The sequence below is a fragment of the Odontesthes bonariensis genome, chromosome 4, assembly GCF_027942865.1.
Source record: "Odontesthes bonariensis isolate fOdoBon6 chromosome 4, fOdoBon6.hap1, whole genome shotgun sequence".
Taxonomy (NCBI): Eukaryota; Metazoa; Chordata; class Actinopteri; order Atheriniformes; family Atherinopsidae; genus Odontesthes; species Odontesthes bonariensis.
The window spans coordinates 2389863-2415252 of record NC_134509.1 but is presented as its reverse complement, the minus strand read 5'-3'; the positions used below and the strand labels follow the sequence as shown (position 1 = coordinate 2415252).

The 25390-nt window shown below is 43.8% G+C and overlaps 1 protein-coding gene and 1 long non-coding RNA gene across 2 annotated transcripts; one reads left to right on the top strand and one right to left on the bottom strand.

The window, feature by feature from the left end:
* Positions 1-1953: 1953 nt before the first annotated feature.
* LOC142378218 (uncharacterized) lies at positions 1954-15926 on the bottom strand. Its single transcript, XR_012769596.1, has 3 exons — positions 15301-15926; positions 14971-15057; positions 1954-2273 (listed from the first exon to the last, which is right to left on the bottom strand). It is a non-coding gene; the product is annotated as an uncharacterized LOC142378218 (long non-coding RNA).
* Positions 15518-24945, top strand: LOC142378217 (uncharacterized). Its single transcript, XM_075462486.1, has 2 exons — positions 15518-15765; positions 20588-24945. Exon 2 carries the CDS (start codon positions 20673-20675, stop codon positions 23763-23765), a length of 3093 nt encoding a protein of 1030 aa, XP_075318601.1. The 5' UTR covers positions 15518-15765; positions 20588-20672; the 3' UTR covers positions 23766-24945.
* The last annotated feature ends 445 nt before the right edge of the window (positions 24946-25390 follow it).

The following is a 25390-nucleotide window of genomic DNA, read 5'->3' as shown; positions in this document are numbered from 1 at the left end:
GCCACCTCACAGCCGTGGATAAACTTCCGCTCAGCAGTTGAATCTGACTTGCTATACTCCACACCGTAGGCCAACTGAGCGACAGGACTACAGCTAGGTATTATCCTGGTTTGCATTTCCAGTGTGAGAGAACTACAAACATCTCCTCTTTCCGGGTTCGGTGGCGGAGTAATAAGAACGTCCAGTCTTCAATAGAACTCAATGGGATTTACAAAATGTCAAATAAAACACGACAGAAGCAACTTTTCGCAACGAAATTTGATATGGATTACCAGTCCAGTGAAAATACCGCATGTTCCCCTTTAAAACAAATATTACTGGACACACTCATCACAAAAAGTGCATAGGATTTATAAACCTTAAAATAACAAAATAGTTATCCTTTAAGCGCTGTTCTCCTCTAACTCAGAAGTTCATATTCAGATTTATACCAAGCACAAGCGCTTTCCATAATCGTTTCCTCACGACTCAGTGATTCCATCATTTATTCCTTTATCTCATCTGGTAAAAAGAAAAAAACAGAAAATTACACTTTTTTTTCTTAGTTATGTTCTACAAAGCCAGCTCGTTCAGAGATATTAAATAAAAGAGTTTCATCTCAAATCTGTGTTATTCAATAATACTTTATTAATCCCAGAAGGGAAATAATATTGCTGTGGTAAAAAATACTATGAAAGATACGCTATCGTTATGGATGGATAAGAAAATGAAAAATAAAGCAGCTGACATAGAAAGTTACATCAGAGAGGAATGTAGTGATTAAAACAGGTTGAGTTTCCTTTGGTTCCATTATTCTTTAAACTTTTGCCATTTTGTTCACTTCCTTGACTGTAGAGAATGCATGAGACTTGACGCGTGAAAGGACGAGGATACAGTATTGTTTCTCCTTGCTGATGAGTGGTTGGTTTAATAAACAAAAAGGGTAACATAAACTTGTAAATGTAACAAACAAAAAGCAGAGTTCAGTTCAATGCAATGGGGGTCGGCTTGGCTTGATGCAACAGGCCGCGTTCAGGCTGGCACAGTCGCGCGCACGGGCTCGTCCACGTTGACGGTCGATGACTGTTTGGCCTTGCACCCCTGCAGCGTCTGCGCCGCGTCACCGCACCATCTTAAGTAGCAGTCTAGCCGCCACCTACAGGGAATAATTATGACACCACACTGACAAGGTGCAATTAGTGTCCAGCTTGAAACACAAAGTTTGGTCCAAATTCAAATATAAAATCTTAATCTAAATCTTCTAAATCTTAACATAAACATTTTCAGGAGCTCTGATATGAAAACAATAAATCAAAAGAATGGCTCTTACACACCGGCCCCTAATTGTGTGTCTACATCAATTACCAACAGAAATACTGTATATAGAGCCATGTTTACTTAAATATTTTACATCTACGTATACATTAAACAAAGTAGATGAGTGCTGCTAAATGTACACTTATCTTATTCATTCAGCATACGGCTAAGAGGACCAGTCTTCAATCAGCGCCCTCTGCTGCCTCAAGGAGGAGGCACAGCTTCGTCACTGGTCTGGTCAAAACTCCAGACTTGGTCTTCAGGGTCACGGCTCTCACGAGGCCCTTTGAGTCAGGATGGACCTTTTGAATTCTTCCAAGTGGCCAGGATCCACGACGTCACCTCTCTGGAATCCTCTTTTCTCTATGTGCCACTTTTGTCTTTCCTGCAGTAAGGGTAAATACTCATGTGTCCATCTTTTCCAAAACAGGTCTGCTAGGTACTGAACCTGCTTCCAATGTCTTCTAATGTACAAGTGGGTTTTCTGGAACAGTCCTGGTGGGTATGCAGGATGAGCTTTCAGGAGGAGGATGTGGTTCGGAGTCAGCGCTTCCAGGTCTCTTTCATCCTCTGTCACAGTGGTGATGGGGCGGCTGTTCAAGATGGCTTCTACTTCACACAGCAATGTTTGTAGACCTTCATCATCAAGATGTTGTTCTTTTAGGATGGAATAAAGAACCTGCCGTACCATGCGGATGAGACGCTCCCACACTCCACCATGATGTGAAGCGGCTGGCGGATTGAAACTCCACTGTACTCCTCTCTGTAGCGTTTCCATTTCAATCTTGCTGTGATTCCATTCAGACAGGGCCTTTTCCAGTTCCTTTTTAGCTCCTACCAGGTTTGTGCCATTGTCTGATCGGATGTGTCTGACCTGTCCTCTTCGCAGGGCATAGAGTCGGTGTGCAATGAGTGAGCCATCTCTAGATGCAGAGCCCTTTTTGTCTCGATGCAGTGTGTAAATCCTTAGGCCCGAACTGAAAAAGTGAAAAATGCGTCGTAAAACATTGATTAAGCCCATAAAAAACTCATTTCACTTCATTAATTTTACATCTTTAGACTTTTTTTATTCTGTTGGCGTCTTAATGGCTAAGCTGCACCTCTGCCAGGTGCTTCCACTCCCCAGAAACAACTTTCATTCTCAGTAACATGACAACCTGTTGGCTCGTCATTCCTTGGGATGGATTCCACTCTTTGAGAGAAAACCCTCCTCTCTGGGAATCGGGAAGTAAAAAAAAGAAAATCGTGGACAAAGAAATCTCATAATTTAGTTTCGGTTCCTCTGGTTTTTTTCTGACGGCTTGAATTCTTTGAGAACGTTTCTTTTCTTCATCGGTCGAACTTTCTAATGTAGATGTATTTTATTTCTACAGCCCTTTACTGACAATCCTTACGGTGTACCAAAGTGCTTTACAGCAGGTAATAAATAAAGAGAAATAAATTAAATAATAAATTTTATAATTTAACTCTTTCGGTGCCATTGACGTCTATAGACGTCAATTGCGTTTTTTAACGGAGCGGGCTGGGGGACAATCTAGCGGAGTTTGTCACTAAATCTTAGGCTTGTAAACACTAAACAGAGAATATACTGGCAACATTACCCGCTAGGTGGCAGCAGTGCCACTTTGCACAAAAAAAGAAAAAGCGTGTTTTCTCCGTTTTTTGGGTCAAACAGCTGTTTTTGGTGAAACCAACCTATGTTCTACTGTCTATTACTAAAGGACTGAAAATGGTAGAAACAAACTTTTTTTTTCCTGATGAAAGAAGAGAGTCTACTCTTTCTTTTGGTAATTTCGGTGTGTACATAGTCATAAGACACACTTTTCTGTGGGTCTTGGAAAATCAGTCAAAATACTGAAAAACACTTGGCAGTATGGGTGGCTCTGCACTGAAAATGGCTGGCAGCCAATAATAAATTAAATTTATTTATTTATTTATTAAAATAAATTAATAAATTAAGATAAATTAACGCACTCTTCTGCCCTCAGCTTACAAATACTTTGTACATATATTTTTTACATTTTATTACTTTATTTTATTATTATTATATTTTTTGTTTTTGTGGCACCAAACAGACCAGGCCAAATTCCTCGTGATGTAAAAATTACTTGGCAATAAAACCTTTTCTGATTCTGATTCTGAAGAATAAGTAAAAACAAATAAAAACAATAAAAGAACAGTGAAAGCAATAAAATACAACAAAATAAATAAGATAAAATAAGATAAAAGTGTCATCATGCTACTGGGTATTAAAGCCATCCTAAATAAGTAGGTTTTTAGCCCAGATCTGAAGAGGCCCAGGTCAGAAATAAGACGCAGCTGGACGGGGGGCTTATTCCAGAGCCTGGGGGCAGCTTTGGGAAAAGGCTCGCTCACCCCAGGGTTTGTATTCTGACCTGGGCACTTCCAGCAGAAACTGATCTGTTGACCTCAGAGCTCTGAAAGGTCGGCTTGGCGGGACGGAGCCTCGTCATTGGACCTGTTTGCTGGACAAACGGTCTGGATCTGAAGCTGAAGAGAAGTCTGAATTAGCTCAGCATCACCAAATCTGCTCTGGATTGATGCAGTGAGAAAAATGTTGTCCAGCTGTGCATTTCCCAGTAGAGCTAATGGTCCTTTCTATGACACCAACCCCCTCCATCACTGTAAAATGCACTTGTTTTCTTCGGGTACTCATCTTTGCATATCTTGTTGGACCTGCACCGAACTGCAGCTCCAGCATCATCTCCTCACTGATGATCACTGCCAGCCAGTCTGACTGCTTCTCTTTATCTCACTGGAACCTTGTTTTCTGCTGTCAGGGTCAGTGAGGGTTTACTGTGAGCTTTCCTGGACGGGAATCCCATTTCCTTCTTACACTTTGGTCACGCCAAGTTGAATGATCTTCTTGAAGGGGGTTCATAACCCTTTCCATTGCTTCTACCTGCAGGTGTGATGTTGGGACCGTGTTTCAGCAGCTCATTAAAGGGACAGTTCGCCTCTTTTGACATGAAGCTGTGTAACATCCCATATCAGCAACATCATTTCTGAACATCTTCTTACCCCCTGCTGCGTCCTGTGAGCAGAGTTCCAGCCTCGTTTTGGTGTTGATGAAGGTAGTCCGGCTAGTTGGCTGGGGTTTAAAAAATAAAGCGTTTTGCTTCTCAGAACAATATGCGTTCAACAGAGTAATACATTTGCATCACAAAATCATTTTGCATGAAAAAGTCAGAGCTCACAATCGCTTGGCCCTATTTTTGCCTCCTGTGATATCAATGCGTCCCATGTAAACTGTGCAGACCGAGCAGCAAACACCGTAACAGGCGCGGCTGTCGGCTGTCGGCAGCAGGCAGTGATACGAAGGGAGAGAAAATAGGGCCAAGCGATTGTGAGGTCGGACTTTTTCCTGGAGAACCATTTTGTGATGCAAATGTATTACTCTGTTGAACGCATATTGTTCTGAGAAGCAAAACGCTTTATTTTTTAAACCCCAGCCAACTAGCCGGACTACCTTCATCAACACCAAAACGAGGCTGGAACTCTGCTCACAGGACGCAGCAGGGGGTAAGAAGATGTTCAGAAATGATGTTGCTGATATGGGATGTTACACAGCTTCATGTCAGAAGAGGCGAACTGTCCCTTTAAGCGCTGTTCTCCTCTAACTCAGAAGTTCATATTCAGATTTATACCAAGCACAAGCGCTTTCCATAATCGTATCCTCACGACTCAGTGATTCCATCATTTATTCCTTCATCTCATCTGGTAAAAAGAAAAAAACAGAAAATTACACTTTTTTTTCTTAGTTATGTTCTACAAAGCCAGCTCGTTCAGAGATATTAAATAAAAGAGTGTCAGCTCAAATCTGTGTTATTCAATAATACTTTATTAATCCCAGAAGGGAAATAATATTGCTGTGGTAAAAAATACTATGAAAGATACGCTATCGTTATGGATGGATAAGAAAATGAAAAATAAAGCAGCTGACATAGAAAGTTCCATCAGAGAGGAAGGTGTTGGGGTGCTTTACACGGACAGAAGCTCACACGGTCACTCCGCCTGCTTTTTTATTTAAACATGTCACATTGACAGAACAATGACTCAAAAGTAAACAGTTTGTGTTTTTTTAACTTCACCTCCTCATATAGTACAAACTGAAAGAAAATAAATTATTGTAATGTGGGCTATCTCTTATAGAAAAATAAACATTGAAAGATCTTAGATGCACAAGATAAAAAAAAAGGGGAAATAAATAATAAAAAAACAAGGAGAAAAGAAAAGGGAAGTCCATTCTAAACAGTTACAGGGGGGTTAGTACAGGTTAAGATTTGCTATGAGTATAATTTATCTGCATGGGGATTATTTATATGTTTCAGACATTTTTGTAACAAGAATATATCATTTTTCAGGTGGAGATTTGGCATATCGACACTTGTGAATACAATATTTAGTAATGATGATGAGGTTTTTTTTTATCTTTGAGGATTACACCTACTTGGATGTTTTAGGAAAAGACGAGAAATCCGTGTTTATGGAACTGGACGATTATAAGTCATGGACAGATTCCCACAAATTTTGGACAGTCTCACGTTCATAAAATATGTTGTTCTGTTGTTTCCAGAGTTGTTTTGCAATTCTAACAGTTTTCTACAACAAATTTAAATCTTCTTTTTAAAAATTCATATGAGGGATAGATGTTGTTTATATTTTTGAAATGAACTTCTTTACATTTTGAGGGAATTTTAAGTAATTTTCAGATTCGTTATAATCTCTAAATGCGATTCCAGAGGTCCGTTTCACGTAGCAGGTTTAGTGAAAACTCTGAGTTGATTAACCCTGAAATGAGGGAAACCCTGAGTTTTCCGTTTCACAAAGGGAGGTAACTCAACCCCGAGAAAGAGGGGTAACTCTAGCCTGTTTCACAAAGAGAGGTAACTTAACCTCTCGGTCAGTTACCGTAGTAACAGACTCTCTGAACCTAACCTGGTCGGGACCAGGTTTTACTCAGTGAACCTGGAGTTTCTCTCTGTCTCCGCCCTCTTTCAGCCACACACGCCATCTGATTTCCTCATTCATTCACTCAGCAGAGCGAGTTCTTCTACTTCTAGAAGTCCATCAGGCACAGCAGGAGGCGACTTTTTACACCAACATGTCCTTTTGACAACGATCCCGTGGATGAAGGAGCAGCATTACTGCGCAGAGAAATAAATATTCATCGGAGATGGTTATCAGACCGCGCATAGGTTTTTGCATTTCCAGACAATTATCTTTTTGAGCGGCACCATCAGAATGTGTTGGGACAAAAGAAAAAAAGACATAAAAGACAAATAAATATTTATATGAATAGGCTTAAAAAAGACATATATAGGCCTATTATATTTTATAAAGGCACTCGTGTCTTGGGGGTGGATTCCCTCAGCCACTGGCCTCCCGTTAGAGGTGGCGGTGCTGGGCACCACCCGATTTACTGCATCTGCCTTCTTTCTGTTGGCTCAGTAGAAGTCTGTGTTAGTTTAAATAGGCTTAAGTATTTAACAGAATATGATATAGATGATGACTCTAAATTGTCCTTCGGAGTGACTGTGAGTGTGTATGGTTGTTTGTCTCGTTTGTCTCTGTGTGGCCCTGTGATGGACTGGCGGCCTGTCCAGGGTGTACCCCGCCTCTTGCCCATTGACCGCTGGGATAGGCTCCAGCCCCCCCGCGACCCGACTGACGGATTCAGCGGTATAGATAATGGATGGATGGATGATATATATGAGAAGACATAGTTTATGTGTGTGAAAACAGCATTATGTTGGGAATAAAATAACTGCACAGTCAAATAGCCACTTAATATTTATTTTACAGTGTAAAACATGATCAAAATGAGGAACCTCCATGCCGAGGTCTCACCTGTTTGAACAATGTTTTTATATTTCATCTTAAACTGCTGCAGTGCGCTTCTCCCCGCAGGATTGCACCTAAATGAAATAAATGAATGGGCTACCATTCAAGCAGTTTCCCTGTAATATTATTGTGATTGCAAAGGACTACATTTAAACTTACACTTTTGTGTTGCACTTATTTCCAAAAACGTGTTGAAACTCGCCGTATGAGCGCATTAAGATTTCCAATTCCAGGTTGGTGAAAAACGTAGCCCCTCCTCTTCCCCGTTGCCAAGGTGACTCGTCGAATCGGGGCTCCATTGATGCTGGCTTTTTAAAGTTGTGGTGCACGCGCTAAACTCAAGGTGAACCTACTCAGAGTTGATTAAACTCACTCAAATCAGCGTTTCTGGAACCGAAAACTCAGAGTTTTCTATCTCAGAGTAGATCAACTCAGAGTTCAGGAACAGACTCAGAGTTTGTTGAACCTTCTTTGTGAAACGGACCCCAGGACTCTGGAACGAAACGGAATAAATCCTGGAGGAAGTTGTTTTACTCGGATCTGGCAGAGAGTCCATGAATTCGGCTGTTTGGATTCGCTATTGAGAAACCAGCAAAACTCTCAAGGCAGACAGAAAATAAATGTCGGCCTGACCCAAAACAACTGTTATCTGAGTTCTGGCTCCCCTCTTCGACCTCGGACGGCTGTCCTTCATTTTCTCCTGGTTATTACGTAAAGAAGATGCTCTGCTCCCTCTGCCCTCCCTTCCCTGAGGACATCTGTGGACCTGCTCTGAACTGTACAGGCTGGTTGATAAGCTTTCCATCCTGTTATCAAAGACAATGGCCTCTGAGACAGTGCTTTCACGGACTTACTTACACACACGTATCCACACAAAAACATATCCGCATCTGACACCACCTCCACCTCCCCTTGCTACTCCGTCTTTGTTTCACTCTGCCTGTGCTGAGGTTTTTTTCTCCTCCTCTCCCCTAATGTGGTATTTCTTCTGTCATTCTACCCTTATCTTATTAATGCTTCACTAGCAGGAAAACTTAGTCATATTCAAATGGTCTATTAAGACCTATTACCACTGTATCAACCTTAATATTTCCTCTCCGATGAAAGTCTTTTAAAGATTTGTTATCATTCATTATATCAACCGTTCTGTTATTAGCTATATTTTTAAATGCCTCCTCTTAGAGGAAAGTTTATCCATGTTTGTTAGCTTTTGTTAATTTACTCAAATTACCTGTTATAGTTATACCAATCCTACTATTAGCTAAATTTACTTTTGCTCTGTTATAGTTATACCAATCCTACTGTTAGCTAAATTTACTTTAGCTCTGTTATAGTTATACCAATCCTACTATTAGCTAAATTTACTTTAGCTCTGTTATAGTTATACCAATCTTACTATTAGCTAAATTTACTTTTGCTCTGTTCAATTCAATTCAATTCAATTCATTTTTATTTATATAGCGCCAAATACAACAAATGTCATCTCAAGGCACTTAGATAGTAAGTCCAATTCAAGCCAATTGGAATTCAATTAATTAATAATAATCATAATTCATAAAATAATCCAATTCGTTCATATAGAGCCAATTCAAAAACAATTTCCTAGCTAAGAAAACCAACAGATTGCACTGAAAACTTTTTGTTTTTCGGTCCAATCTCCCGGCCTGAGCGTGCCTGAGGCGACTGTGGAGAGAAACGACTCCCTTTTAACAGGAAGAAACCTCTGGCAGAACCAGACTCAGGAAGGGTGGCCATCCGCCTCCACCAGCTGGGGTTTGAGAAGACAGAAAAAGGGGGGGGGAGGGGGGCAGGGGGCCACCGCGACGGCGGCACTGTAACACCATTCAAAGGATATCTGTTGGAACAGGGAAACACGAGTTAATGACCACAATAATATCACATATACATAAAGAGAGTAAAGTGAGGAAAGGTGTGTCAGATGAGGCCCCCCAGCAGTCTAGGCCTATAGCAGCTTAACTATGGGATGTTTCAGGATCACCTGAGCCATCCCTAACTATAAGCTTTATCAAAAAGGAAAGTTTTAAGCCTGGTCTTAAAAGTGGAAAGGGTGTCTGCTTCCCGGACATTTACTGGCAGCTTATTCCACAATTGAGGGGCCTGATAACTGAAGGCTCTGCCTCCCATTCTACTTTTAGAAACTCTGGGAACCTCAAGTAGACCTGCAGTTTGGGAACGAAGTGCTCTGTTAGGAAAATATCTTACAATGAGATCTTTAAGATATGATGGAGCTCGGTCATTAAGAGCTTTATATGTGAGGAGAAGAATCTTAAATTCTATTCTGAATTTAACAGGGAGCCAATGAAGAGAAGCTAAAACTGGAGAAATATGATCTCTGCTGTTAGTTCTCGTCAAAACTCTGGCTGCAGCATTTTGGATCAACTGAAGGCTTTTCAGAGAATATGTAGGACAGCCCAATAATAAAGAATTACAGTAGTCCAATCTTGAAGTAACAAATGCATGAATTAGTTTTTCTGCATCACTCTGAGACAAGATGTTCCTGATTTTAACAATATTACGAAGGTGAAAGAAGGCAGTCCTAGAAACCTGTTTTATATGCGAGTCAAATGATAAGTTCTGGTCAAAAATAACTCCAAGGTTCCTCACTGTAGAACTAGAAGCCAAGGAAATACCATCTAGAGTAACTATATAGCTAGACAATTTCTCCCTGAAACGCTCAGGTCCAAAGATAACGACTTCAGTTTTGTCTGAATTTAGCAGCAGACAGTTCTGAGTCATCCAGGTCTTTATGTCTTTAAGACATGCTTGTAGTCTGACCAACCTATTGGTTTCATCTGGTTTTATAGATAAGTACAGCTGAGTATCATCAGCATAGCAATGGAAATTTATGCCATGCTGTCTAATAATGTTACCTAATGGAAGCATGTATAAAGTGAAAAGAATCGGTCCAAGCACAGAACCCTGGGGAACTCCATGACTTACTCTGGTGTGTGAGGAAGATTCTTCGTTTACAAGAACAAACTGAAATCTATCAGATAAATATGATTTAAACCAGCCTAATGCAGTTCCTTTAATCCCAATAACATGTTCAAGTCTGTGTAATAAGATACTGTGATCGACCGTATCAAATGCAGCACTGAGATCCAACAGGACAAGCACAGACACAAGTCCGCTATCAGAGGCTAAGAGGAGATCATTGGTAACTTTCAGCAGTGCAGTTTCTGTGCTATGATGCACTCTGAATCCTGACTGAAACTCTTCAAACAAATTATTTCTGTGTAAATGATCACAAAGCTGAGCTGCAACTATTTTTTCAAGAACTTTAGACATAAAAGGGAGATTGGATATAGGTCTATAATGAGCCAACACTTCTGAATCAAGAGTAGGTTTTTTAAGTAAAGGTTTAATTACAGCAACCTTAAAAGTCTGAGGTACATATCCTGTCAACAAAGACAGATTGATCAAATCCAATATGGAAGTGTCAATTAATGGGAAAACCTCCTTGAACAGTCTGGTTGGGATTGGGTCTAAAACACAAGTTGATGGTTTAGAAGAGACTATTGCTGTTGTTAGTTCAGAGAGATCAACTGGGCAGAAGCCGTCTAAATACAAATCAGGTTCTAAAGATACTTCTAAAGCTGCTGTACTTGATGATACATCACTGATAATAGTGGGAAGGACTCCATCAATCTTCTCTCTGATAGAAACAATTTTATTAATAAAGAAGCTCATGAAATCATCACTGCTGAGAGTTAAAGGAATAACTGGCTCAGCAGAGCTCGGACTCTTAGTCAGACTGGCTACAGTGCTGAAAAGAAACCTGGGATTATTCTTATTCTCTTCTATCAATGATGAATAATAAGCAGTTCTAGCTTTACGAAGGGCTTTCTTATACATTGTTAAACTATCTTTCCAGACTAACTGAGACTCTTCTAAATTAGAGGAACGCCACTGTCTCTCCAGCTTTCTTGCAGTCTGCTTTAAAGCACGCAGCTGTGAATTATACCAAGGAGCCAACCTCTTCTGACTGATTACCTTCCTTTTCAGAGGGGCAACATTGTCCAGTGCTGTACGCATTGAAACTATAGTGCTGTCAACAAGAGAGTCAAATGCTGCTGGAGTAAAGTTTATGTAGTCGTCCTCTGTCATATCTGCACATGGCAGTGAAGAAAAGGATGATGGAATTAATTCTTTAAATCTGGTTACAGCATCCTCTGATAGACACCTTCTATATGTAAATTTCTTCTCAGAAACTGTATAGTCAAGTAATGTAAACTCAAAGGTTATCAGAAAATGGTCAGATAAGACAGGGTTATGAGGGAACACTGTTAACTGTTCACTCTCAATGCCATAAGTCAGAACAAGATCAAGGGTGTGATTAAGGCAGTGAGTCGGTCCGTGAACACTCTGAGAAAATCCAATAGAGTCTAATATAGAATTAAAGTTCATATTCAGGCAGTCATTTTCAACATCTACATGAATATTAAAGTCACCCACTACAATGACTTTATCTGTACTCAGCACTAACTGGGATAAAAACTCTGAGAATTCAGACAGAAACTCAGAATAAGGGCCAGGTGGACGATACACAACAACAAACACAAGAGGTTTCTGGGATTTCCACTTTGCGTGGGAAAAACTGAGAATCAGAGATTCAAAAGAGCTCAAACTAATCTTGGGTCTGGGACTGATGAGTAATAGTTATACCAATCCTACTGTTAGCTAAATTTACTTTTGCTCTGTTATAGTTATACCAATCCTGCTATTAGCTAAATTTACTTTTGCTATGTTATAGTTATACCAATCTTACTGTTAGCTAAATTTACTTTAGCTCTGTTATAGTTATACCACAGATTCTATAATAGTACAGATACGCCACTCACGGTGCATTTCCGGTTTCCAACGAGGCGATTTTGGTTGCAGTTCCACCCTTTTTCCACGTGGGGCGCTCAATTTTGGAGACCAGAATGAATGGAGTCCTATGGAGCTATACGCCCTTTCGTGCCCTTATCTCAAGATATAATTTTTTCTCTAGTAATTCGAATGTTGTTTTCGAAAGAGGATGTTTAGAAAATACCCATGACTGAGTTTTAGATTTTTAGAGCCACTCATTTGCTTAAAAAAAGGATTTGAAGTGTATATGACGTCATACATAGCTTACGACCGGAGATGCCGCTTTACGGCAACAATCCTGCTTGTTGTTGGTCTCAAAGGCAGCAGCGTTTTCAAGGAAGAGCTGTAGTAAGAGAGAATGTGTGGTAACATCACAGATTCTTAGGCTGTGGTAACATAAGCGGAAAAAGTCCATCTTAATTCTGTTGTCGCTTGGTATGGAGCCAGCCGTCAAGCGGTGCCTCTGGTCGTAATTCTGGTCGAGCGCTGTCATTAGCACAATGCTAGCGCGTGGTGGACAACAAGAAGCCAACCTGTTAGAAATCAAAGGGATATATGTACTCGTTCAGTAGATTTTTGACTTGAAACCCATGTTGAGCTCTCAGAAACTACATTCAAATCTGAGCGCTCTTGAGGAGACTTAGGTGAAACTGACCATTTGTAGCATCTAGCTCCATCGGGCCCCATTCATTCTGGTCTCCACCGATGCCCCCAGTGGAATTCTGGTGGAACTGCAGCCAAAAAGCCGGTACAATGGGGCTTAATAGAGAGTGGCAAGGCTGTTCGTTATAATGGCTGTGGACTGTGGTTATACCAATCCTACTGTTAGCTAACTTTACTTTTGCTCTGTTATAGTTATACCAGTCCTACTGTTAGCTAACTTTACTTTTGCTCTGTTATAGTTATACCAGTCCTACTATTAGCTAAATTTACTTTTGCTCTGTTATAGTTATACCAATCCTACTGTTAGCTAAATTTACTTTTGCTCTGTTATAGTTATACCAGTCCTACTATTAGCTAAATTTACTTTTGCTCTGTTATAGTTATCTGTATTTCTGTGTTGGACTTTGAAAGCTCACTTAGTTGCTCCAACTTTCCCATCTCGTGGTTATGCATCATAACAGATGTAAAAAAAAAGACTGCCAGAGTTACCAGCAGAAGCCATCCCAGCAGCACAGAAAGAAGCAAAGAAACACAGTGTTATGTGCTTGTTATGTTCTGTTTTTCTAGCATACAAAGAGCTGAATAAACATCCTTCAAGTGTCTTGTTTCTCCATAGTTTTTCCAGGGTTTGTGCATTTCGGAGCGCAGACACACACTCCACAGGGCTGTGTACTTTCACCTCTACTCTTCTCCCTGTACACTAACTGTTGCACCTCCAGCCATGACTCCGTTAAGCTTCTTAAGTTTGCGGATGACACCACCCTCATCGGACTCATCTCGGGCGGCGATGAGACTGCCTACAGGAGGGAGGTGGACCGGCTGGTGACCTGGTGCAGCAGCAACAACCTGGAGCTCAACGCCCAGAAAACAGTGGAGATGGTCGTTGACTTTAGGAAATCCACAGCCCCCCTGCCCCCCCTCGCCCTCACTGACACCCCCATCACCACTGCGGACTGTCACCGGTTCCTCGGCACCACCATCAAGTGGGAGCCGCCCATCAGCTCCCTCACCAGGAAGGCCCAGCAGAGGATGCACTTCCTGCGACAGCTGAGGAAGGCCGAGCTGCCGGCCCAGCTGCCGGCCCAGCTGCCGGCCCAGCTGCCGGCCCAGCTGCCGGCCCAGCTGCCGGCCCAGCTGCCGGCCCAGCTGCCGGCCCAGCTGATGGTGCAGGTCTACACGGCCATCATCGAGTCCATCCTCTGCTCCTCCATCACGGTGTGGTATCCCGGGGCCTCTGCCAGGGACAGACAGACTGCAGCGAGCTGTGCGCTCCGCAGAGAAGCTGATCGGCTGCAGCCTCCCATCGATCCATGAGCTGCACGTCTCCAGGACTATGGGGCGAGCAGGTCGGATCACAGCTGACCCTTCTCTATTTGCACCGCTCCCCTCGGGCAGGAGGCTTCGGTCCATTCGGACCAGAACTTCCCGTCACAAAAACAGTTTTTTCCCCTTTGCAGTCGGACTTATGAACACTTCATAATCACCTCATAACCTGCCCCAGTCACTTTACCATCATTAAAATTGCACTAATGAAGCTGCATTGTTGTTGCTCTGTATATTGGATACTGTGTATTGTTGTACACCTTGTACATTTTATATTCATATATTTTTATTCTTTATTTTTCATCATTATATCCTATGTTACATGTTTGCACCTTACGCCGCAGCAAATTCCTAGTTAGTGAACACTGTTCACTAACAATGGCAATAAAACGAATTCTGATTCTGATTCTGATTCACAAGAATCAGACCTGAAAGTGAAGAGCAAACCAGCTCTGAGGTCTGTGTGAGCTGACAGTAAAAAGAAAACACATAGTGTGGCCCTAGGACTTGAGTATGTTAGCTCACAGCTAACACTAACGTTACATCAAAGTTAAAGAGAATAGATCTTTCTTTTCTTTTTACTGTGTGAAAGCACCTTAATCTTAGGACGTAAAGGGTAAAATAACAACTATAAATCTATCTGATTTAAACTTTTTACTGCTGTAATTATTTTCTCATCATTTTGAGCTTTACATCCCATCACACGCAGAGGCGCACCTTGTCAAAAGGCAACTGCTTGGAGCCCCGAGCCACTAGGGCCCCCCCGAGAGCTGAGGTGCATTCAATCAAAGATTGTCTAGTTACTTTATAAACTGTCTCAAACAGTGGCGAACGTTCGTGGTGAACATGTTTTCTTTGAACAGTTCAATTGAAATGATTTAGTCAAAGATTGTCTAGTTAACATGCCGTTCTATAATTCCATAATTGCATTGTTGACTTCGTCAAACTCACGTCAAGTTCCACTGTAGGCTATGTTCGTGGAGAACTGGCCCCTCAGAGTGTTTGCGATTGTTGGCAACGTTCGCCGGAAATTCAGGGCTAGTGGAAAATAAAAACCATACTTATGAAATCGATATCATGAACAGCTTTACTTGTCACAAAGAATCTTTAAATGAACACAATTATTATTGGATGGCCAGCTACACCCGGTAGATAAATAGCAACGGGCGAATATCAAGTGGCAATGTAGTCTTTTTTAGTTATTTATTTATTCTTTACATGTATATTTTAAAAATAACAATGTTTTTCATGTTTGGAATAAAAAGAGGTTTTATTTCATACATTTTTCGTTGGTGTCAGATGTTTTGGTGACGAACACTGGTCGGTAGGGCCCCCTAGGATTTGTTTGCTTGGGGCCCCCACAGACTCTAGAATCGCCACTGATCACACGTGACGTGGTGATGGGATGAGATGCTGGGAATGGCTTCTCTCCGCTATGCTTTAATGGCCGCGGTAGTGCAGCTCCGTGCCGGCAGGTGTCGCTGTGGGGCGATGAAAACAAATCGCGGGAGCTGCTGCGGTGTCCGGAAGAAGAACTGTTAGCATGACGGGATATATTTTTCACTTAATGTTGTGCTTTTCAGTGAAGCGTTTCAGCATCACGTCGTAGCCTCAACCATGACTGATTAAAGCAGCAGAGAGCCGGGTGTTCAGCCGCTGACTGCACCGCCTCCAGGCTAACGCTAGCTAGCTGCCTGGCTGGCCGGCTGGCCGCACACGTCGTGACTTGTGACCCAGTTTGGTTTGGTGAGTTTTCTCCTCCTCGATCATTGCTGCACCCCTCACTCAACACTCCTTCCTTCGGCCGCAGCAGCAGTTAATGTCGCGTCGGTTTGACGGCGTACATGACGGAAAGCCGGGGTCATTCCTCCGGGACAAACCGCCGAGCTGCAGCCAGTCTGTTTCCAGTGGCGACAAACAGGGGCGCAGCGCAGCCGCTTCATCTGAGGGGCCCACGCTCTTATAACCAGGGCTCTAAATTAACTTTTTTGATCACCAGCCAATGTGGCTAGTAAGTTTCTGAAGTTACCAGCCAATCAGAATTTCCACTAGCCACAGACAGATGAGACCCACCGAATTCATTTGATCAATTTATTAACTAAAGCTTTAAATTCATTTTACAGTTAAATTGGGAATGTATATCCAATTAAAATAATTACAATAATTAAACTTATGTAGTACAAAACTTATTCTAACATTTCATTACTCCTCAACCCTCACATAATATTCAGAGTCACATTTTTTGTACATAAAAAAATAACTTTAAAACTGATTTATGTTCATGTGAACCCTGAATCTACAAAAATGGAAATATTTAACAACTTTCTAACCATGTTTTAGTGCAGATAATGCACAAAATTAAACACAAAACTATGTGCAGAGACTAATTATGGAATTATGGATACTGTGAAATGCTTAAACATCGTCCGAGCTCTCTGAACTGTCTTCGGATCCATCTAAATCAGTTCCATTTTTCCCTTTTCTCACAAAGTGTGGCCGGCGTTTGTGCAAACTGTCACCATGCCAGATTCAATATATTCAAAATATCATCCTCCTCCCCTCCTTTGGCAGGCATATCTTTTCTCTACACGACCGACTGTCCCAACCATCGCCACATATTGTTAGTGATGGAGTAGAGTCACCTAAATAAAGACAGAAGTGTCCCAAATACAAAAATCAAATGGTGAATGACACCCCATTTGTGCATGTTAAGCTAACTGCTTGTTAATACGATAAGTGTTTTATTACTTTGCATGTAGCAAAACATTATGGGCGTGAAAACGAAACTTAGAAAATCGGCTCGGCGCATGCACAAAGTAGTAATTCTCGACAAGTAGGAAAAATCGACTGAACACCGGTGTCTATCGTATTTCCAAACCAAGAGTGACCCGCTCCCCTAGTACGGCAGCCTCGGCGGATGCATTCCCATAGAAACTGCGCTCGCGCGTCCCGCGCATAGACTGTATATAATAATTGGTGGTAATAGATGGTAAAGTTCCTCGTTTATCATCGGCCAAGCCGGCTAGTGAGTTTTTTTTAATACACACCAAAAATAACTTTCACCCGCATTTGGCGGGTGTTAATGTAGAGCCCTGATTATAACCCACCCTGCTACTAACCTATCTGAGGCAACGCGCATTAGATCCACAGAACAAGACCGAATTAAGCTCCTGTTGTTCTTACAATGGGCGTCAGTTTGATTTCAGAAGTGCTGGGGACAATTACCATAAATAATAGGCATTGCATTCGATGATGCGTATTGACGCGATATTGTCCCCATATTAAAGTTAAAAGCCATCTGCGCGGTCTTGTTTAGGCCGTCGGAAACATCCTGTGTTGGGACAAACTTAAGAGTAGGCCCTATTCGTATTTCAAAATCCGCATTTTAGTACAAGACACGAGTTCGGTTATTGCACAGCCCTTGACACACCAACAAATCTCAGACAAACTTCGACCAAGCAAGAGCACATCAGGAGACGTAGCCTGGCTACAAACAGCCCTCGCCCTGACGAAGTTTTCAAACATCGCCAGGCTATGAAACGACGGGCAAGACTGAACGAGCAGCAACCCCTCTGTGAAATAAGTTTTCATTCATTGGCTATCTCGCCTGATATGCATCATAAACACTGACGAATCTTCACCTGCAACACCAGCGACGTCTTTCATCGCTCGTTACACTGTAACAGACCGCCAGCGCAGTGTGTGGGAGCGGATTCAACATAGTTGCTATTCAGCAATGGGGCATTCAGGAGAGTGAAAGCAGAGCGGATCAAATAGTCTTTGGTTAGGAGAATGCCATGATATAAAATTATAGTTTTTAGGAAAGCAGAGTAGTCTGTTACATCTTTCTCTACTTTTTTAAAGTGCCGGGGACGCGTCTGGTTCTTACAGTTTATTTGTAGTTTGTAGTTAAATCAGGAAATGCTCTCTACACCTGCAACCTGCCATCACTCCCTAAATAAGCTTCAGCTCCAGTGTTGAATGTCAACGTTGGCCTTGCAAAGTTTCTGGATGAAGATGTTGAAGAGGTGGGTAGAGCAGCCAAAAAGTGTATTCAAGTAAAAGTACTGTTACTTCAGAATAATACGACTCAAGTAAAAGTAAAAAGTAGTCATCCAAATAATTACTTGAGTAAGAGTAAAAAAGTGCTCGGTGAAAAAACTACTCAAGTACTGAGTAACTGTTGAGTAACGTCTGATTTATTTGTTAACACAAGCATTCAATCAGACAGACAAAAATACTAAATAATCATCTTTAGGCAAATTAGAGTTCATCCAATTGATCAAATAAATTAAAATGAATTAATTACAAAATAGCCTAAATTAAAATAATCCAGGTAAATTCAAGAACTTCAATAAAAAATAAAAGAGACTTAGGAAATGTTTAAAACATATGTAACCCATATGTAACCTAAAAAACAAACATTCACCTATCCATGGGGGGAAAAACGAGTTTAGGAAACTTAGCGCTACATGTTTCCTCAAGTTAGATGTTGAGTTTCTGCTGAAATGTGCGTTTGTTTTGGTTGCCACAGAAGACACATAATGTAGCTGCTGTTTCTCACTCTTTGTAAGGTAAACATGCTTTCAGTATGAGGCCTCGTCTGCGTCTTCATTTCCCACCGTTGGTTCTGACATTTTTCATCTGTTTCTTTCTTTGTTTGCTACGACTGCTAATGCTAAAGCTAACCCGTCCCGCCGCTGAGATCGAGTACGGTCACGTGACCAGACTGCACGGCTGCGTCTGATTGGTGGAACACAGTCAGGTGGTAGAGCCTTTGGCGGAAGTCTCTCTCTCTGTCAGAATAAAACATTAAAATGAGGCGTACGCGGGGGGATAAAAATAATGAGGCGTAGAATACCAAAGAGGTAAGAAGAAAAGTAACCAGCTCATTGTAGCCTAATGTAGACGTATTCAACAACGTCTGGGTCTCCAACTGGAAGGAGCCCAGCAGCCTGAAGGGACAGAGAGTTTCATGTGTACCCTTCAGGTTTAAACTCCCGTGTGATCCGACAGAGAACCTTTACCACCTGAGTTTTACTGCTAAAGGTACTTCAATAACCCACCAGGGCCCCAGTCCCTTAAGGCTCAGCCGGTTTATATATTATAAAAATGCACCGTAGCTTCTATGCATCAATTATTTTTCTATCAAACAGCAGTACAATTTACTTATTTTTTCCAAATAAACTGGTTTCTCTTTTACCGTTTCTCACAGATTTCCATGTAAATGTAAATGTACTTTATTTATACGGTGTACCAAAGTGCTTTACAGCGGGTAATAAATAAAGAGAAGAAGAAGTAAAAACAATAAAAGAACAGTGAAAGCAATAAAATACAACAAAATAAGATTAGTCATACTCCTGTCATGAATAAGTACGCGAAGGGTCAAAAGAAGATCTGAGGGATGATTAATTTAAATTCCAAATGAAGTTATTTTCCCACACGGTGCGTGTCAAGAACTATATACCGTGAGCTAAAACTCTTTGTTAAAGTGAAATCCTCCAAAATAATCACACGTGTCTAACAACAGCAACAAAAACAAAATGCACTCTGATAAGTGAAGCATTTATTACAGGAACGTGTTTTAAAGGAGAATTCCGGCATTTAACAAACATATCCCATCTGTTGGAGACCCAGGGAAGTTGGCCAAAGGGAAAACCGCGAGAAATTTTCATGCCCGCTGCGCAAAGTTGTCCAATTGCGCTGATTTCCATTAAAACGGGCTCTATCGGGCAAGCGTTTAACCTTTCCTGAGGCTCTTAACGTGTATCAAAATACTTTTGACCGAATTGGCCGTGGTGTCAGTAGCACTACAATTCAACCCAGCGGCTAACCATACCGTTAGCTAGCACAGACATGATACATTTTGAGATTTCAAAAACAGCGCACCTACCTCTCTCAGCTTCCGTATTCCACAGGCGTGCGCACAAATTAATCGCTGAAGTCATACACTATAGTATAGTGTGTGTATATATATATATATACACACTATAGTATAGTGTGTGTGTATATATATATATAGTATTCCAAAATTGTCTTTTTGTCCACCAAAAACGACCCTCGGGAACCGAACTACACATTGCCATGTTTGTTATTGTTTCCTATCGAACAGCTGACTCGTTTCAACACCCATTTTCGCCGTGATGTCATGACGTGTCACATGACAGCTGGAAGGAGCGCACCTTCGCCCATTATTCATGTCCAAACGTATCATGTCTGTGCTAGCTAATGGTATGGTTAGCCGCTGGGTTGAATTGTATCGCTACTGACACCACGGCCAATTTGGTCAAAAGTATTTTGATACACGTTAAGAGCCTCAGGAAAGGTTAAAAGCTTGCCCGATAGAGCCCGCTTTCATGGAAATCAGCGCAATTGGACAACTTTGCGCAGCGGGCATGAACATTTCTCGCGGTTTTCCCTTTGGCCAACTTCCCTGGGTCTCCAACAGATGGGATATGTTTGTAAAATGGCCGGAATTCTCCTTTAAGACTGAACTGGTTCCACCTAAATGTACCTGCTGTTTTACCTTAGGTGCTGATTCCGACTCCTCTGTTTGTCTGTTTTTCAGTTTTCAGGATTGTCCTGAGGGGCACGAAACGGACCCGAGAGGCTCTCACCACAGCTCAGAGAAAGAAGAGATTCTCGTAGACAGGATGGGTGAAGTGACTGTAGATCTGGATGAGGAGGATATGAAGGAAGACTTGTCAGAGTTGCTCCCGGAGCCGCTGCTTTTAATCCTGTCCCCGCCTCCTCCTTTCTTACCCGTTCCCGGGGAGCCGACCATGCTGTGGCCGAAATGGCTGAAAGCTTTTGAGAACTACATGCAAGCGCTCGGTGAGAAGGAGCTGGCGGACTCCAGCAGGTTGCTGCTCCTGCAGAACTGCCTCGGTCCGGAGGGGGAGCGCGTCTTCAGCGCTCTGATCCAGAAGGACGCCACGTACGCGACTGCCATTTCAGGGCTGACGCTTCACTTCGGCTCGGATCCCGCCTGCCAGGCGCATCGCCTCAAGTTCCACCAGAGAGCTCAGCTGCCCGGAGAGACTGCGGAGGAGTTCGTGTCGGCGCTGGAGCAGCTGCTGAGGCCGTGCGACTGCGAAGGCTCGAAGGACGCGCTGATCCTGGACCAGCTGATGGGGAAAAGCAACGCCCCCCAGCTCAGAGCCCGGCTGCTGCAGAGGAGGGGCTCCCTGACCCTGGCCACAGCGTTGGCCGTGGCTAAAGAGCTGGAGTCTCAGTTGGACGTTCATGAGGTCAGTGTGGACATCGGAGATGATCTGGAGCCCCCCGTTCCAAAGAAAGCCAAAAGAGGACGGCCCCGTCGAGGGGAGCAGAGGAGCAGAACCAAGCCAAGCGTGGCCAAAAGCCAAACTAAATCCTCCCGACGCCAAGATGAGTACTACTACACCAACGATGAGATGTACTATGGAGACGAAGGTAAGGCTGAAGCTGAGGAGAGCCGTCTGCCTCGGAGGAAAGCGGGCGGCGTCCATAATGGAGCCTCATCCTCATCGTCAGGGAGGACGGAGGAGGAAGGCAGCAACAGCGTCAGTGACGGCAACGATGAAGGAGACGATGAAGGAGACGATGATGGAGACGATGAAGGAGACGATGATGGAGACGATGAAGACTTCGTCCTTTCTTCCACTAAGCAGACGGGCACCTGCTGCCTGATCTGTGTGAACCGGCGCTTCAGAGACGCACACAAGCTGGCCCGACACATGCGGTCGCACACCAAGGAGAAGCCGTTCAGCTGCCCGGTCTGCCACGTGACCTTCAGCCAGTCGTACCACATGACCCGACACATGAAGAACCAGCACGGCGCCGGCCAGCACGTCTGCTCCACCTGCGGTGAGAGCCTGGGAGGCTCGGCGGAGCTGCAGAGGCACAGGAAGACGCACAGGTCGCAGCTTCTGTCCTGCCCGGTGTGCAAGGAGAAGTTTGTCAACGGCCCCGAGTTTTCCCAACATGTGGAGTCGCACCGCGAGGACCGGTCCGCTCAGACGGAGCGCCGAGGCGCTCAGCCCGGCGGGAGGAGCGAGGTGAAAACCGAAGGAGCGACCGACGCTCGCGCCGAGCCGCACGCCGCCGCCGAGTGCAACGATAAAGCGTCCGACCACATCCTGATGGAGAAGAACGGCTCCGAAGCTACAGCTCAGAGAGACGGAGACGGCAGGACGGAGACGCCCGCCTCCAAGGACAAAATGAAAAGCCACGCCTGTCCCATCTGCGTGGACCGGCGCTTCAGAGGGCCGAATAAACTGGCCCGACACATGAGGACGCACACCAAGGAGAAGCCGTTCGCCTGCCCGGTCTGCGCCATGGTGTTCAGCCAGTCCTACCACATGACCCGGCACGTCCGGAACCAGCACGGCCTGGGCGAGTACATCTGCTCCAAGTGTGGGAAGAGCTTCAACACCTGGCTGGACCTGAAGGCGCACAGGAAGACCCACGCCGTGGAAGGCCTGACGTGCCTCGCCTGCGACAAACAGTTCAAAGAGAAGGCGGCGCTGGCGAGGCACCTCAGGCTGCACAGGAAGGTGGAGGCCAGCACGCCGAGCCTCAGCTGCAGCGACTGCGGCAAAGTGTTCGGCCGAATGTATCACCTGAAGCGGCACATAATGACCCACCGTAAGGGGGCGAAGGCCGAGTGCTACACCTGTCCCGACTGCCAGAAGAACTTCGTCTTCCCCGAAGACCTCAACAAGCACCTGGAGGTGCACGTGAAGGAGAACAGCGGGACCTGTCCCAAATGCAACGAGAGCTTCGGCAGCGCGGAGGAGATGGAAACCCACATGGTGGCGCATCAGAAGTCCTACGCCTGCAGCACCTGCGGGAAGAAGTTCAAGGTGGAGTACGCCCTGAGGAAGCACGAGCAGGGTCACCAGAACGAGCAGTACTACTGCTCGCTGTGCCGCAAGCGCTTCCTCAAGCTGTCGCACTACAAGAGGCACATGATGGTGCACGACCGGCGGGAGTCCAGGTGCCCGCACTGCGACAGCATCTTCCTGCAGCTGACCGCCTTAAAGTATCACCTGCGCACGCACACGGCCGAGCGGCCGTACCAGTGCAGCTGCTGCATCGAGACCTTCCAGGAGAAGGAGAAGCTGGAGCGCCACTGCCTCCGACACCGGAAGTTCAAGAAGGAGCGGCCCTACTCGTGCACGCGCTGCGACTCGGCCTTCTGCACGCTGGTGGAGCTGACCGAGCACATGAGCTCGCACGAGGGCGAGCCGCCGCAGACCTGCCCCGTGTGCGGCAGGACCTTCCTGAACAAGAGCAAGCTGGACCGGCACCTGACCATCCACACCGGGGAGAGGCCTCACCTCTGCTCCGTGTGCGGCAACGGCTTCCCCTCCGCCGCCAGCCTCAAGCTGCACGTGCACATCCACACCGGCGAGAAGCCCTTCCAGTGCTCGCAGTGCGACAAGAGCTTCAGGTCGTCCAGCGGCCTGCGTCTGCACGGCCGGCAGCACCTGGACGAGCGGCCCAGCTATGAGTGTCCCGAGTGCGGCCGGACGTACGGCCGCATGACGGAGCTGAAGATGCACCAGCGCTACCACACGGGGGACAAGCCGTACACGTGCACGTGCTGCAGCAAGCGCTTCATCAGCAAAGACAAGCTGAACGTTCACATGAGGACGCACACGGGGGAGAGGCCGTACTCCTGCCAGCACTGCGGACAGACGTTCACTCAGACCGGGGACAGGAACAGGCACATCGGTAAATACCACCCGCTGGGGGAGTAGTGGGACCACCGCCGGCGGTTTGTGCTCCATCACAGGAAGCATCGAGGATCCACTCAGATTTCTCTTATCATTTGAAGAAGTGTAAGAAGCTAAAATGTATCAGAAGCCTTATTTTGGCCCGTTTATAGTGCACGTCCACACAGCTCTTTCATTTTGAGATGATGGCTCACAAATGTGTTTCTGACCACCTTTTAGTGGAGAAATGAGCCATGGAGTTGCTTTATCTTTAGTTTAGATGGAGAAGTGTTAGTTTTCAGCAGCCAGCGGGACACCACGCCTCTGAAACCCCCCCGATGTGAGATGGCATTGCACCACTTTTCCCTTTATATTAAAGCTGCCATGAACTCCGAGTTATTAGAAATTAGTTTTGTGTTTTTTTTATTGAAAATAAAATATATACTGAGTTGTTTTGTTCAAATCATCAAACCACTTGTCAAGCAATGCCTGTCTGATAAAATGTGTGCTTACGGTAGATTTCAGCACAAAGTCTCTCTAACAGAAGTAATTAAAGTCTAAACTGTGAGAACAAAGAATGACTAAAGAGGAGAACAAAAATCTTTGTGTACATTTCGGTGCTTTATCTGATTATAAAGCAGTGTCTGTGGTTACTCTGTGAGTTAGATTCCAGGGAAATTCTCAGCCAAATATCATTTTGTTCTAGTTTTCTGCTAAAAAAAAAAAAAAACAATGTATTGATCCGTTAGCAGAGGTGTGGCCTTAAAGTGCCTGCATGCAGACCGTCTCTCCAAAAAAACTCCATGATACAAAAGCTCCTGGTGGTGGTACAGACTGTGTAACTCATCTTGTGCCCGGTGCCTCCCTCTCAGAGAGCTCATACCTCACACAGCTTCTGCCACAAACTCTCGCTCCACGGACCAGCATGTACATATTTGGCCTTTAACACAGAGCTTCAGCCTAAATGTGCTCCTGCAAGCTGGATACATCTGATCCACGACTGCCTGAAGGGACGAGAACGACACTTAAAAATGTCAATGGTCACATTTAAACATTTATATCTTTGCTCTCCTATGTGTCCCTACTTTGTGTTTGCATACCTTTATTTTATTTTTTATCTTTGTTTACAAGTATTTTGTATTTGTGTTAAGAAAAGTGCCATGAAAATAAAAACTATTGCTCACTAACGGTGACGCCAACAGTTGATATTTTCACCCTCTGGTTCTACTGTGTTGAGTGATTTTGATTTTTTTTTTTTTCTTGAAAGGAAGGACAATTAAACCTTTCATTAAAATAACTGTATAAAAAGCAGTGGTGTCAAAAGTACACACATTTGTTACTTAAGTAGAAGTATAGATACTGCAGTTTAAAAACACTCTGGTAAAAGTTGAAGTATCAACTTGACCTCTTTACTCATGTAAAAGTGAAAAAGTATGTGCTCCAAAACTTACTTAAAGTATAAAGTAACCTTTAAATATATATATTTTTTAAATTTAAAAAAAAAAACACACCCAAAAAGGTAGATGCCACTATATGAATTGCAAGCTTAATTTGAAAACTGATTAGTTCCACATGTGGCCGAAGACAACAATCATAAAACCATTACTGTCAAAGACAAAGTCACTCAAGGAGCATGTTCTTTCTCAAACTTTATTGGAATTCAATTACAC